The sequence below is a fragment of the Procambarus clarkii genome, chromosome 1, assembly GCF_040958095.1.
Source record: "Procambarus clarkii isolate CNS0578487 chromosome 1, FALCON_Pclarkii_2.0, whole genome shotgun sequence".
NCBI lineage: Eukaryota > Metazoa > Arthropoda > Malacostraca > Decapoda > Cambaridae > Procambarus > Procambarus clarkii.
Window position 1 is genome coordinate 23,416,211 of NC_091150.1, and position 14,076 is coordinate 23,430,286.

Genomic DNA, 14,076 nt, shown 5'->3' on the forward strand with positions numbered 1-14,076 from the left:
GAAAGCTTTCTCGAGCACCACAACGGTCTGGGAATCTAACCCCACCCGAGGACCTACCCTGATCATCAACAGGTGAGGTCGTCACCTGACCAGACCACCTCCAAAACGGAACAGAATCCCAAGAGAACAACAACTGATCATTAGATTGGCAGGACAAAGCTGCTGTGGAAACAACCTGAGCAACGACCTCCAGAAAGAGTACAGGAGAAAAGGAGGCATCCAAAGGAATAAGAGTCCAAAGAATGAGCCAAGACACAAGACAGGTAAAATAAAATGCCAACACTCTCTCCCGAAGGAGAGGAGTAAGTAATTATCAAAAGAAGGCACCAAGCCGGGAAGGCTATGTAGCACCATCAAATGTGCGGAATAATCATTGGGCGCTAAATATCACCAAGGATGCCAATATGAGAACAGAAACGCATAAAACGAATGATATCAAAAGTATCCGATTCACCAAGAATTCTACAAGTGACTGCAGGGGACGGTCGGAAAGCAAGACACACGCTCGTCCTGGAAGTCAGGACAGTCAACAAGGATATGCACGACTGCAAGAGGAACAAGGCAGTTTGGACAATAAGAAGCAGGGTGGCGCTCCATTAAGAGTACATGAGTTAAGCGTGCATGGCCAATACACATCCACGCCAGAGCCGATTTCCACCGCCAGTTACAGCGGTAGGAAGAAGGCCACGGGGGAGACACTACTCTTAAGAGTACGCAGTTTGTTACCAGTAACAGAAGACCAACAACCCTGCCAAGGATGGAGGAATGAATAACTGGGTAAAAGTTGGAATAAGGAATACCTTTACGGGAGATGGGATAAGTGTGGATAGCTTCCTTAGCGACAGTGTCTGCACGCTCATTTAAAGAGACACCAATATGGCTGGGAAGCCAGCAAAATTCCACTGTCTTAAATCTACTGGAGATAAGAAACAGCCAATGTTGAATTTTGACTTCCACTGGATGGACTGGATTAAAGGACTCCAGAACTATGAAGGCACTGTGAGAGTCGACTACAACTACAAAGGAGGATTGACAGCGAGAAAGCGGTCAAGGATTTACAAAATTTAGGAAGGGGGACGCTCCACGGGGGCAAGGATGGGACAACACAAGGAGAAATATTAGTAATACTAACCGAAAGAGAATTTTGCAGCCGAGACAACCGAACAGAAAGAGGGAGATGGTGAAGAGGATCAGGGACTATAGGAGGGGTAAAAGTCAAAGCACGACTCAGGCGAGAGTGAGGAAAGGACTGCGCAAGGTAGTGAAGACAGTAGCGATCACGGCGGTCCTGGAGAGACAGGAAGCCAGTGTCAACATACAAGCTGAGGGTAGGAGTCGAACGAAAGGCACCAGAGCTGAGGCACAACCCAGTATGGTGCAAAGCATCAAGACGGAGAAGAGTAGGAGAAGCAGACAAGTATGCAGGGCAACCATAATCGAATTCAGAGAGTACGAGAGAGGAATAGAAAGTGAGGAGTACGCGCCTATCTGCTCCCCAAGAAGTATGGGACAAAGCCTTAAGTAGGTTAAGGGCCTTAGAGCATTCAACCTAGAGGTAAGAGATATGGGCTGACCAAGACAAACTAGTGTCAAAGATTAAACCCAAAAGCTTAGCGGAATCTTTGTACACAAGGGGATGACCATAAAGTGACAAAGAGGGACGAAGTGACAAAGAGGGACGAAGCTTTGATTGGTGGCCCAAGACGACACGGCATCAATTGCAAGTTGAAGCCGTCGTTCAAGGAGAGGCAAATCATCACCCTGACAACACAGGGTAAGATCGTCGACATAGAAAGCAGAGAAGACCTTAGAAGGAAGGGAGAAAAGAGACCATTGAGGGCAACCAGAAAAAGAGTAGTGCTCAGAATACTACTTTGGGGTACACCTTCGTATTGCCAAAAAGAGGCAGAGAGAGCGGTACCAAGCCTCACTCTAAAGGAACAATGAGAGACGAAGCTTTGGAGGAAGAGAGGGAGATTACCACGAAGGCCAAAAGAATGAAGTTGAGACAGAATATGATATCTCCAGGTGGTGTTGTAAGCCTTTTCCAGGTCCAAAGAGACAACAACAACGGAGGTCTTCGCAGCAAAAGCAGTACGAATATAGTCCTCCAAGTTCACCAGGACATCAGTCGTGAAGCGGCACTTGTGAAAATGAAACTGAGAAGGAGAGGTGGTGATAGTGTTCTAAGAACCACATCAGACGAACGTTAACCATACATTCAAAGAGTTTGCAGACAACTCGTGAGGGCAATAGGGCAGAAGTTCTTAGGGGATGTCCCAAGAGACCCTGGTTTCAGAATAGGGAGTACAACGGCATCGAGCCAGTCCTCAGGGACTGACGACGACTCCCAAACCCGGTTATACAGATTCAGTAAAAACTGAGATGCGCATGGAGGGAGATGGCGAAGCATCTCATAATGAATGTCATCCGAGTCCGCTGCCATAGAACTGCAGATGGCCAGGGCAGACTGAAGTCCAGAGAGAGAGAGAAGCACTCGTTATAGGAAAATCGGAGACGAGTGCGGGAAATCTAAGGGCAGATGAGAGTCAAGAACGGGCTAACGTAGAAGGAAGGATTGAGGAAGATGAGAACCAAAGCTAACAGTAGAAAAGTGAGTAACCAGTTCAGTCATGACCAGTACTGGGTCTACCACAAGATGACCAGTACTGGGTCTACCACAAGATGACCAGTACTGGGTCTACCACAAGATGACCAGTACTGGGTCTACCACAAGATGACCAGTACTGGGTCTACCACAAGATGACCAGTACTGGGTCTACCACAAGATGACCAGTACTGGGTCTACCACAAGATGACCAGTACTGGGTCTACCACAAGATGACCAGTACTGGGTCTACCACAAGATGACCAGTACTGGGTCTACCACAAGATGACCAGTACTGGGTCTACCACAAGATGACCAGTACTGGGTCTACCACAAGAGTACCACGGAGGTGAAGGACTGGTGAGACATCTGGAACGAACTTACCCACTATCTTGCGGATTTTCTTCCAGATCTGCGACAGAGGAGTATCGGACATAATGTTGGAAACATAAAATTTTCCAAATCTCACGTTTAGCTGTATGGATGGTCCGAGCCACTGCATTGGCCTTCCGAAACAAAAAAAAAGAATCAGCCGTCTGCCGGCGTCAGTGTTTCTTCCAGGCTGCACGCTTACAACGGACAGCTCGAGCACAGTTCACATTCCACCAGGGAACGCATTTTCGTGTGCCCTGGGAGGTAGAGCAAGGAATAGAGCGGAGGGCAGTGTCGAAGATGGTGTCAAGAAAAAGGAGGAGGGCGCGAGGGAGAGGCAGAGTGGAGAAGTCAGAGAGAGTAGCACCGAGGATGAATTGGTTCCAGTCAGCCTTTAGTAAACTGCCACCAAGGGAGGAGAGAAGGGGTAAGCATCGCATGACTGTCAAGTCCAGAACTGTAGGCTGCATGGTCTCCACCCTTGGAGTGGACCCCAGCAACACCACATCCTTACAGAGATGCTCGGAGAGCCCCTATACGATGACCCATACAAGCAAAATCGCCGCCAGGGGCAAACGCCATGTACAGATACATAGAGCTGCTGCTTGCCCACATCCTTGGAAAACACCAGAGCAAACAGACAGCTTGGATGTGGAGCAAAGGAGGCCCCAGTCAGGAACACCTGAAAGACAGATCTTATCTCCCGCCATTCAAGTGTGCAGGTCCGACCGAACCCTTGCAAAGACCCCAAGGAAAGGAGAGGATTGTCAGCTAGCTAGGATATACCAGAGACCTCAAACCGCAACCAATAAGAAGAGGAAGACCTCGTACTTGTAGCAGGCCGGATCCATCATGGGAAAAGGGAGCCCTGTTCAGTAGGAGATACGAAAGCAACTCTGTGTAGACCACAGAAGGCACACTGCAGGAGGACGGAAACCTCCAGATAAATGACTAACTCCAGGGCCCCGAATGGGACTTGGAACCAAGTGAGGCTTGTGAACACATTCCCACCCTTAACCTCCGCGAGCAGGGCAGCTCTCACGCGCTGAGACGGATCGCACACACCTCACCTGGCCAGGTGGTCTCGCACGGTCTACGTCGCCGATTTCACTACTATTGGCGTGTGTGTGGGTGTTGATGTTTGGGGGGTGTAAAGGGTCTGGGGCAAGTATCTTACCTTCTCTGTGGTTGAAGAGATCCCTGAGAGCCATCACAGTCAGAGTGAAGGCAGCAGTTGCCACCACTAGCTGCCATCTCTGGAAGCCGTCCACGCTGCTCTCCACCTCCTCCTCCAGCCCTGTAATAAGCCAGTCATGTAACGAGGATTGTATTCTTCCACTCACCGACACTCTCTGTGTTCACGCGATATTGAACACTTTCTCGGCTCAGAAACTCTAGTAAACTCTATGTTTATTTCTGTTCACCAGATGTTCTCTCGGCGGTGTTATGGCACTCAGTTGTAGGGAACAGGAAGCTTGCAAGCGCATCGCAACCCGTCCTCTTAATAATTACGTCGCTTTTCGCTCGTAGGCACACTACAGCTAAAAACGAACGTACTAGTAAATGGAAGCGACCGACGAAAGTGACGTACAGTCCCGTTTTCTGTTTTGGGTCCTCTGGCTTAGGTTGTTAGGTTAGCAGAGGAAACATTCAATTAACGGTTTTAATGCCATTATGGAGCCTTAGGAGAACTTCCTGCCCTCCTAACTTGCCACAGGACCCAAAATTTACTATTTTGGGACCATTTAATTTCGAAAATGAATTTTTAACCGAAGAGCGAAACGCTACATAATTTTCAAGAGGACGATCTGACCCTACAAGTCATCGAACACCCAGGTACTAATAAGCTCCTGGGTGAACAGGTACATCAGGTGTAGGTAGGGTTAGCAAGCGTGCCGAAACATATTTTAAATATTCGAGTTTTTAGGTGACGACATTCAGAGTTTCTTTGTTTATATGATATTTTAACATAATCTTGGGAACACCTGACGGATGTCAAGCTGGTGGGGCCAGGGTGGATGTCAAGCTGGTGGGGTCAGGGAGGTTGTCAAGCTGGTGGGGTCAGGGAGGTTGTCAAGCTGGTGGGGTCAGGGTGGATGTCAAGCTGGTGGGGTCAGGGAGGTTGTCAAGCTGGTGGGGTCAGGGAGGTTGTCAAGCTGGTGGGGTCAGGGAGGTTGTCAAGCTGGTGGGGTCAGGGTGGATGTCAAGCTGGTGGGGTCAGGGTGGATGTCAAGCTGGTGGGGTCAGGGTGGATGTCAAGCTGGTGGGGCCAGGGTGGATGTCAAGCTGGTGGGGTCAGGGTGGTTGTCAAGCTGGTGGGGTCAGGGAGGTTGTCAAGCTGGTGGGGTCAGGGAGGTTGTCAAGCTGGTGGGGTCAGGGTGGATGTCAAGCTGGTGGGGTCAGGGTGGATGTCAAGCTGGTGGGGTCAGGGAGGTTGTCAAGCTGGTGGGGTCAGGGTGGATGTCAAGCTGGTGGGGTCAGGGAGGTTGTCAAGCTGGTGGGGTCAGGGAGGTTGTCAAGCTGGTGGGGTCAGGGAGGTTGTCAAGCTGGTGGGGTCAGGGTGGATGTCAAGCTGGTGGGGTCAGGGTGGATGTCAAGCTGGTGGGGTCAGGGAGGTTGTCAAGCTGGTGGGGTCAGGGAGGTTGTCAAGTTGGTGGGGTCAGGGAGGTTGTCAAGCTGGTGGGGTCAGGGTGGATGTCAAGCTGGTGGGGTCAGGGTGGATGTCAAGCTGGTGGGGTCATGGAGGTTGTCAAGCTGGTGGGGTCAGGGAGGTTGTCAAGCTGGTGGGGTCAGGGAGGTTGTCAAGCTGGTGGGGTCAGGGAGGTTGTCAAGCTGGTGGGGTCAGGGAGGTTGTCAAGCTGGTGGGGTCAGGGAGGTTGTCAAGCTGGTGGGGTCAGGGAGGTTGTCAAGCTGGTGGGGTCAGGGTGGATGTCAAGCTGGTGGGGTCAGGGAGGTTGTCAAGCTGGTGGGGTCAGGGTGGATGTCAAGCTGGTGGGGCCAGGGAGGTTGTCAAGCTGGTGGGGTCAGGGAGGTTGTCAAGCTGGTGGGGTCAGGGAGGTTGTCAAGCTGGTGGGGTCAGGGTGGATGTCAAGCTGGTGGGGTCAGGGTGGATGTCAAGCTGGTGGGGTCAGGGAGGTTGTCAAGCTGGTGGGGTCAGGGAGGTTGTCAAGTTGGTGGGGTCAGGGAGGTTGTCAAGCTGGTGGGGTCAGGGTGGATGTCAAGCTGGTGGGGTCAGGGAGGATGTCAAGCTGGTGGGGTCAGGGAGGTTGTCAAGCTGGTGGGGTCAGGGAGGATGTCAAGCTGGTGGGGTCAGGGTGGTTGTCAAGCTGGTGGGGTCAGGGAGGTTGTCAAGCTGGTGGGGTCAGGGTGGTTGTCAAGCTGGTGGGGTCAGGGAGGTTGTCAAGCTGGTGGGGTCAGGGTGGTTGTCAAGCCAACACAACTACACCACAACAACCACACCTCAACAACCACACCACAACAACTACACCACAACAACCACACCACAACAACCACACCACAACAACCACACCACAACAACCACACCACAACAACCACACCTCAACAACCACACCACAACAACCACACCACAACAACCACACCACAAAAACCACACCTCAACAACCACACCACAACAACCACACCACAACAACCACACCTCAACAACCACACCAACACAACCACACCACAACAACCACACCACAACAACCACACCACAACAACCACACCACAACAACCACACCACAACAACCACACCACAACAACCACACCACAACAACCACACCAACACAACCACACCAACACAACCACACCACAACAACCACACCACAACAACCACACCACAACAACAACACAACAACCACACCACAACAACCACACCAAAACAACCACACCACAACAACCACACCACAACAACCACACCACAACAACCACACCAACACAACCACACCTCAACAACCACACCACAACAACTACACCTCAACAACCACACCACAACAACCACACCACAACAACCACATCTCAACAACCACACCACAACAACCACACCAACACAACCACACCACAACAACCACATCTCAACAACCACACCACAACAACCACACCAACACAACCACACCACAACAACCACATCTCAACAACCACACCACAACAACCACACCACAACAACCACACCAACACAACCACACCACAACAACCACACCACAACAACCACACCACAACAACCACACCACAACAACCACACCACAACAACCACACCTCAACAACCACACCACAACAACCACACCAACACAACCACACCACAACAACCACACCACAACAACCACACCACAACAACCACACCACAACAACCACACCACAACAACCACACCACAACAACCACACCTCAACAACCACACCAACACAACCACACCTCAACAACCTCACCAACACAACCACACCTCAACAACCACACCACAACAACCACACCACAACAACCACACCACAACAACCACACCACAACAACCACACCACAACAACCACACCTCTACAACCACACCACAACAACCACACCTCTACAACCACACCACAACAACCACACCACAACAACCACACCACAACAACCACACCTCTACAACCACACCACAACAACCACACCACAACAACCACCCCAACACAACCACACCACAACAACCACACCACAACAACCACACCACAACAACCACACCACAACAACCACACCACAACAACCACACCACAACAACCACACCACAACAACCACACCACAACAACCACCCCAACACAACCACACCACAACAACCACACCACAACAACCACACCACAACAACCACACCACAACAACCACACCACAACAACCACACCACAACAACCACACCTCAACAACCACACCACAACAACCACACCTCAACAACCACACCACAACAACTACACCACAACAACCACACCACAACAACCACACCTCTACAACCATACCTCTACAACCACACCTCAACAACCACACCACAATAACCACACCACAACAACCACACCACAACAACCACACCACAACAACCACACCACAGCAACCACACCACAACAACCACACCACAACCACACCACAACAACCACACCACAGCCACACCACAACAACCACACCACAACCACACCTCAACAACAACACCACAACAACCACACCACAACCACACCTCAACAACAACACCACAACAACCACACCACAACAACAACACCACAACAACCACACCACAACCACACCTCAACAACAACACCACAACAACCACACCACAACCACACCTCAACAACAACACCACAACAACCACACCACAACAACAACACCACAACAACCACACCTCAACAACAACACCACAACAACCACACCACAACCACACCTCAACAACAACACCACAACAACCACACCACAACAACTACACCACAACAACCACACCTCAACAACAACACCACAACAACCACACCACAACAACTACACCACAACAACCACACCTCAACAACAACACCACAACAACCACACCACAACAACTACACCACAACAACCACACCTCAACAACCACACCACAACAACCACACCACAACAACCACACCTCAACAACCACACCTCAACAACCACACCACAACAACCACACCACAACAACAACACCACAACAACCACACCACAACCACACCTCAACAACAACACCACAACAACCACACCTCAACAACAACACCACAACAACCACACCACAACCACACCTCAACAACAACACCACAACAACCACACCACAACCACACCTCAACAACAACACCACAACAACCACACCACAACAACCACACCACAACCACACCACAACAACCACACCACAACCACACCACAACAACCACACCACAACCACACCTCAACAACAACACCACAACAACCACACCACAACAACTACACCACAACAACCACACCTCAACAACCACACCACAACAACCACACCACAACAACCACACCTCAACAACCACACCACAGCAACCACACCACAACAACCACACCTCAACAACCACACCACAACCACACCACAACAACAACACCACAACAACCACACCACAACAACCACACCACAACAACAACACCACAACAACCACACCACAACAACTACACCACAACAACCACACCACAACAACCACACCACAACAACTACACCACAACAACCACACCACAACAACTACACCACAACAACTACACCACAACAACAACACCACAACAACCACACCACAACAACCACACCACAACAACCACACCACAACAACCACACCACAACAACAACACCACAACAACAACACCACAACAACCACACCACAACAACCACACCACAACAACAACACCACAACAACCACACCACAACAACCACACCACAGCAACCACACCTCAACAACAACACCACAACAACAACACCACAACAACCACACCTCAACAACAACACCACAACAACAACACCACAACAACCACACCTCAACAACAACACCACAACAACAACACCACAACAACCACACCTCTACAACAACACCACAACAACAACACCACAACAACAACACCACAACAACCACACCACAACAACAACACCACAACAACAACACCACAACAACCACACCTCTACAACAACACCACAACAACAACACCACAACAACCACACCACAACAACAACACCACAACAACAACACCACAACAACCACACCACAACAACAACACCACAACAACCACACCACAACAACTACACCACAACAACAACACCACAACAACCACACCACAACAACAACACCACAACAACCACACCACAACAACCACACCACAACAACCACACCACAACAACCACACCACAACAACCACACCACAACAACTACACCACAACAACCACACCTCAACAACCACACCACAGCAACCACACCACAACAACTACACCACAACAACCACACCTCAACAACCACACCACAACAACCACACCACAACAACTACACCACAACAACCACACCACAACAACTACACCACAACAACCACACCTCAACAACCACACCACAACAACCACACCACAACAACTACACCACAACAACCACACCACAACAACTACACCACAACAACCACACCTCAACAACCACACCACAACAACCACACCACAACAACTACACCACAACAACCACACCACAACAACCACACCACAACAACCACACCACAACAACCACACCACAACAACCACACCTCAACAAACACACCACAGCAACCACACCACAACAACCACACCTCAACAACCACACCACAACAACCACACCTCAACAACCACACCACAACAACCACACCACAACAACCACACCACAACAACCACACCACAACAACCACACCACAACAACTACACCACAACAACCACACCTCAACAACCACACCACAACAACCACACCACAGCAACCACACCACAACAACCACACCTCAACAACCACACCACAACAACCACACCACAACAACCACACCACAGCAACCACACCACAACAACCACACCTCAACAACCACACCACAACAACCACACCTCAACAACCACACCACAACAACCACACCACAACAACCACACCACAACAACACCACAACAACCACACCTCAACAACCACACCACAACAACAACACCACAACACCACAACAACAACACCTCTACAACCACACCTCAACAACCACACCACAACAACCACACCACAACAACCACACCACAACAACCACACCTCAACAACCACACCACAACAACCACACCACAACAACCACACCACAACAACCACACCACAACAACCACACCACAACAACCACACCACAACAACCACACCACAACAACCACACCACAACAACCACACCTCAACAACCACACCTCAACAACCACACCACAACAACCACACCACAACAACCACACCACAACAACAACACCACAACAACCACACCACAACAACCACACCACAACAACCACACCACAACAACAACACCACAACAACCACACCACAACAACCACACCTCAACAACCACACCACAACAACCACACCACAACAACCACACATCAGTGTGAGATGACTGATGTTGTCTCACACTGGTGATGGTGATGTTGTCTCACACTGGTGATGGTGATGTTGTCTCACACTGGTGATGGTGATGTTGTCTCACACTGATGATGGTGATGTTGTCTCACACTGATGATGGTGATGTTGTCTCACACGGGTGATGGTGATGTTGTCTCACACTGGTGATGGTGATGTTGTCTCACACGGGTGATGGTGATGTTGTCTCACACTGGTGATGGTGATGTTGTCTCACACTGGTGATGGTGATGTTGTCTCACACTGGTGATGGTGATGTTGTCTCACACTGGTGATGGTGATGTTGTCTCACACTGGTGATGGTGATGTTGTCTCACACTGATGATGGTGATGTTGTCTCACACGGGTGATGGTGATGTTGTCTCACACTGGTGATGGTGATGTTGTCTCACACTGGTGATGGTGATGTTGTCTCACACTGGTGATGGTGATGTTGTCTCACACTGGTGATGGTGATGTTGTCTCACACTGGTGATGGTGATGTTGTCTCACACTGGTGATGGTGATGTTGTCTCACACTGATGATGGTGATGTTGTCTCACACGGGTGATGGTGATGTTGTCTCACACTGGTGATGGTGATGTTGTCTCACACTGGTGATGGTGATGTTGTCTCACACTGGTGATGGTGATGTTGTCTCACACTGGTGATGGTGATGTTGTCTCACACTGGTGATGGTGATGTTGTCTCACACTGGTGATGGTGATGTTGTCTCACACTGGTGATGGTGATGTTGTCTCACACTGGTGATGGTGATGTTGTCTCACACTGGTGATGGTGATGTTGTCTCACACTGGTGATGGTGATGTTGTCTCACACTGGTGATGGTGATGTTGTGATATCACACTTACATTTCAGCATTAGATGAACGTTCTCCATCGCCAAGGAACACGTAGCATGGAACACTTGTGTCAAGGAACAAGGAACACCTGCGTCAAGGAACGCAGAGCAACTGTGTCAAGGAACACGGAACACCACTCCCGGGAGCACTACAGGTGTTGGTGGTGTACGAGGTGGCGGCAGTGTGGTACTGAACGTCTCCGGCGCCCCCCAACGCTACTTACCTCACTGATAACGTTCCGTACTTCGTCCCCTTTGTTCCCTGGCCCGTCAGGTGTTTTACCTGGGCCTCATGTGTGTTCCCTTGGCCTCATGTGTGTTCCCTGGCCCTCGCGTGTGTTCCCTGGCCCTCGCGTGTGTTCCCTGGCCCTCGCGTGTGTTCCCTGGCCCTCACGTGTGTTCCCTGGCCCTCACGTGTGTTCCCTGGCCCTCACGTGTGTTCCCTGGCCCTCACGTGTGTTCCCTGGGCCTCACGTGTGTTCCCTGGCCCTCACGTGTGTTCCCTGGCCCTCACGTGTGTTTCCAGGCCCTCACGTGTGTTCCCTGGCCCTCACGTGTGTTCCCTGGGCCTCACGTGTGTTCCCTGGCCCTCACGTGTGTTCCCAGGCCCTCACGTGTGTTCCCTGGCCCTCACGTGTGTTCCCAGGCCCTCACGTGTGTTCCCTGGCCCTCGTGTGTGTTCACTGGCCCTCATGTGTGTTCCCTGACCCGTCACGCGTGTTCCCTGGCCCTCATGTGTGTTACCTGGCCCTCGTGTGTGTTCCCTGGCCCTCACGTGTGTTCCCTGGCCCTCATGTGTGTTCCCTGGCCCTCACGTGTGTTCCCTGGCCCTCACGTGTGTTCCCTGGCCCTCACGTGTGTTCCCTGGCCCTCACGTGTGTTCCCTGGCCCTCATGTGTGTTTCCAGGCCCTCACGTGTATTCCCTGGCCCTCGTGTGTGTTCACTGGCCCTCATGTGTGTTCCCTGACCCGTCACGCGTGTTCCCTGGCCCTCATGTGTGTTCCCTGGCCCTCACGTGTATTCCCTGGCCCTCGTGTGTGTTCCCTGGCCCTCATGTGTGTTCCCTGGCCCTCGTGTGTGTTCCCTGGCCTTCGTGTGTGTTCCCTGGCCCTCGTGTGTGTTCCCTGGCCCTCGTGTGTGTTCCCTGGCCCTCACGTGTGTTCTCTGACCCGTCACGTGTGTTCCCTGGCCCTCACGTGTGTTCCCTGGCCCTCACGTGTGTTCCCTGGCCCTCACGTGTGTTCCCTGGCCCTCATGTGTGTTCCCTGGCCCTCATGTGTGTTCTCTGACCCGTCACGTGTGTTCCCTGGCCCTCACGTGTGTTCCCTGGCCCTCACGTGTGTTCCCTGGCCCTCGTGTGTGTTCCCTGGCCCTCGTGTGTGTTCCCTGGCCCTCATGTGTGTTCTCTGACCCGTCACGTGTGTTCCCTGGCCCTCACGTGTGTTCCCTGGCCCTCACGTGTGTTCCCTGGCCCTCATGTTTGTTCCCTGGCCCTTATGTGTGTTCTCTGACCAGTCACGTGTGTTCCCTGGCCCTCACGTGTGTTCCCTGGCCCTCACGTGTGTTCCCTGGCCCTCGTGTGTGTTCCCTGGCCCTAATGTGTGTTCCCTGACCCGTGACGTGTGTTCCCTGGCCCTCGTGTGTGTTCCCTGGCCCTCATGTGTGTTCCCTGACCCGTGACGTGTGTTCCCTGGCCCTCATGTGTGTTCCCTGGCCCTCATGTGTGTTCCCTGGCCCTCGTGTGTGTTCCCTGGCCCTCGTGTGTGTTCTCTGACCCGTCACGTGTGTTCGCTGGCCCTCACGTGTGTTCCCTGGCGCTCACGTGTGTTCCCAGACCCTCATGTGTGTTCCCTGGCCCTCGTGTGTGTTCCCTGGCCATCATGTGTGATCCCTGGCCCTCACGTGTGTTCCCTGGCCCTCACGTGTGTTCCCTGACCCGGCACGTGTGTTCCCTGACCCGGCACGTGTGTCCCCTGGCCCTCACGTGTGTTCCCAGACCCTCACGTGTGTTCCCTGGCCCTCATGTGTGTTCCCTGGCCCTCGTGTGTGTTCCCTGGCCCTCATGTGTGTTCTCTGACCCGTCACGCGTGTTCCCTGGCCCTCACGTGTGTCCTGGGATTCACGTGTGTTCCCTGGCCCTCACATGTGTTCCCTGGCCCTCACA

General features: G+C 51.8%; 1 protein-coding gene across 2 annotated transcripts in view; it reads right to left on the minus strand.

The window, feature by feature from the left end:
- The window catches only part of LOC123752784 (sphingosine-1-phosphate lyase), a 76,228-nt gene extending 64,125 nt beyond the window's left edge, over positions 1 to 12,103 (minus strand). The window contains exons 1-2 of one of the 2 annotated variants that reach the window (XM_045734841.2): positions 11,923 to 12,103; positions 4,158 to 4,277 (exon numbers count right to left, since the gene is read on the minus strand). In XM_045734841.2, coding sequence (XP_045590797.1) covers positions 4,158 to 4,277; positions 11,923 to 11,950 — 148 coding nt within the window. In that variant the 5' untranslated portion in view covers positions 11,951 to 12,103. The remainder of the gene's footprint in view (positions 1 to 4,157; positions 4,278 to 11,922) is intronic. The other variant, XM_045734908.2, reaches the window with a different exon arrangement.
- Between the last annotated feature and the right edge of the window lie 1,973 nt (positions 12,104 to 14,076).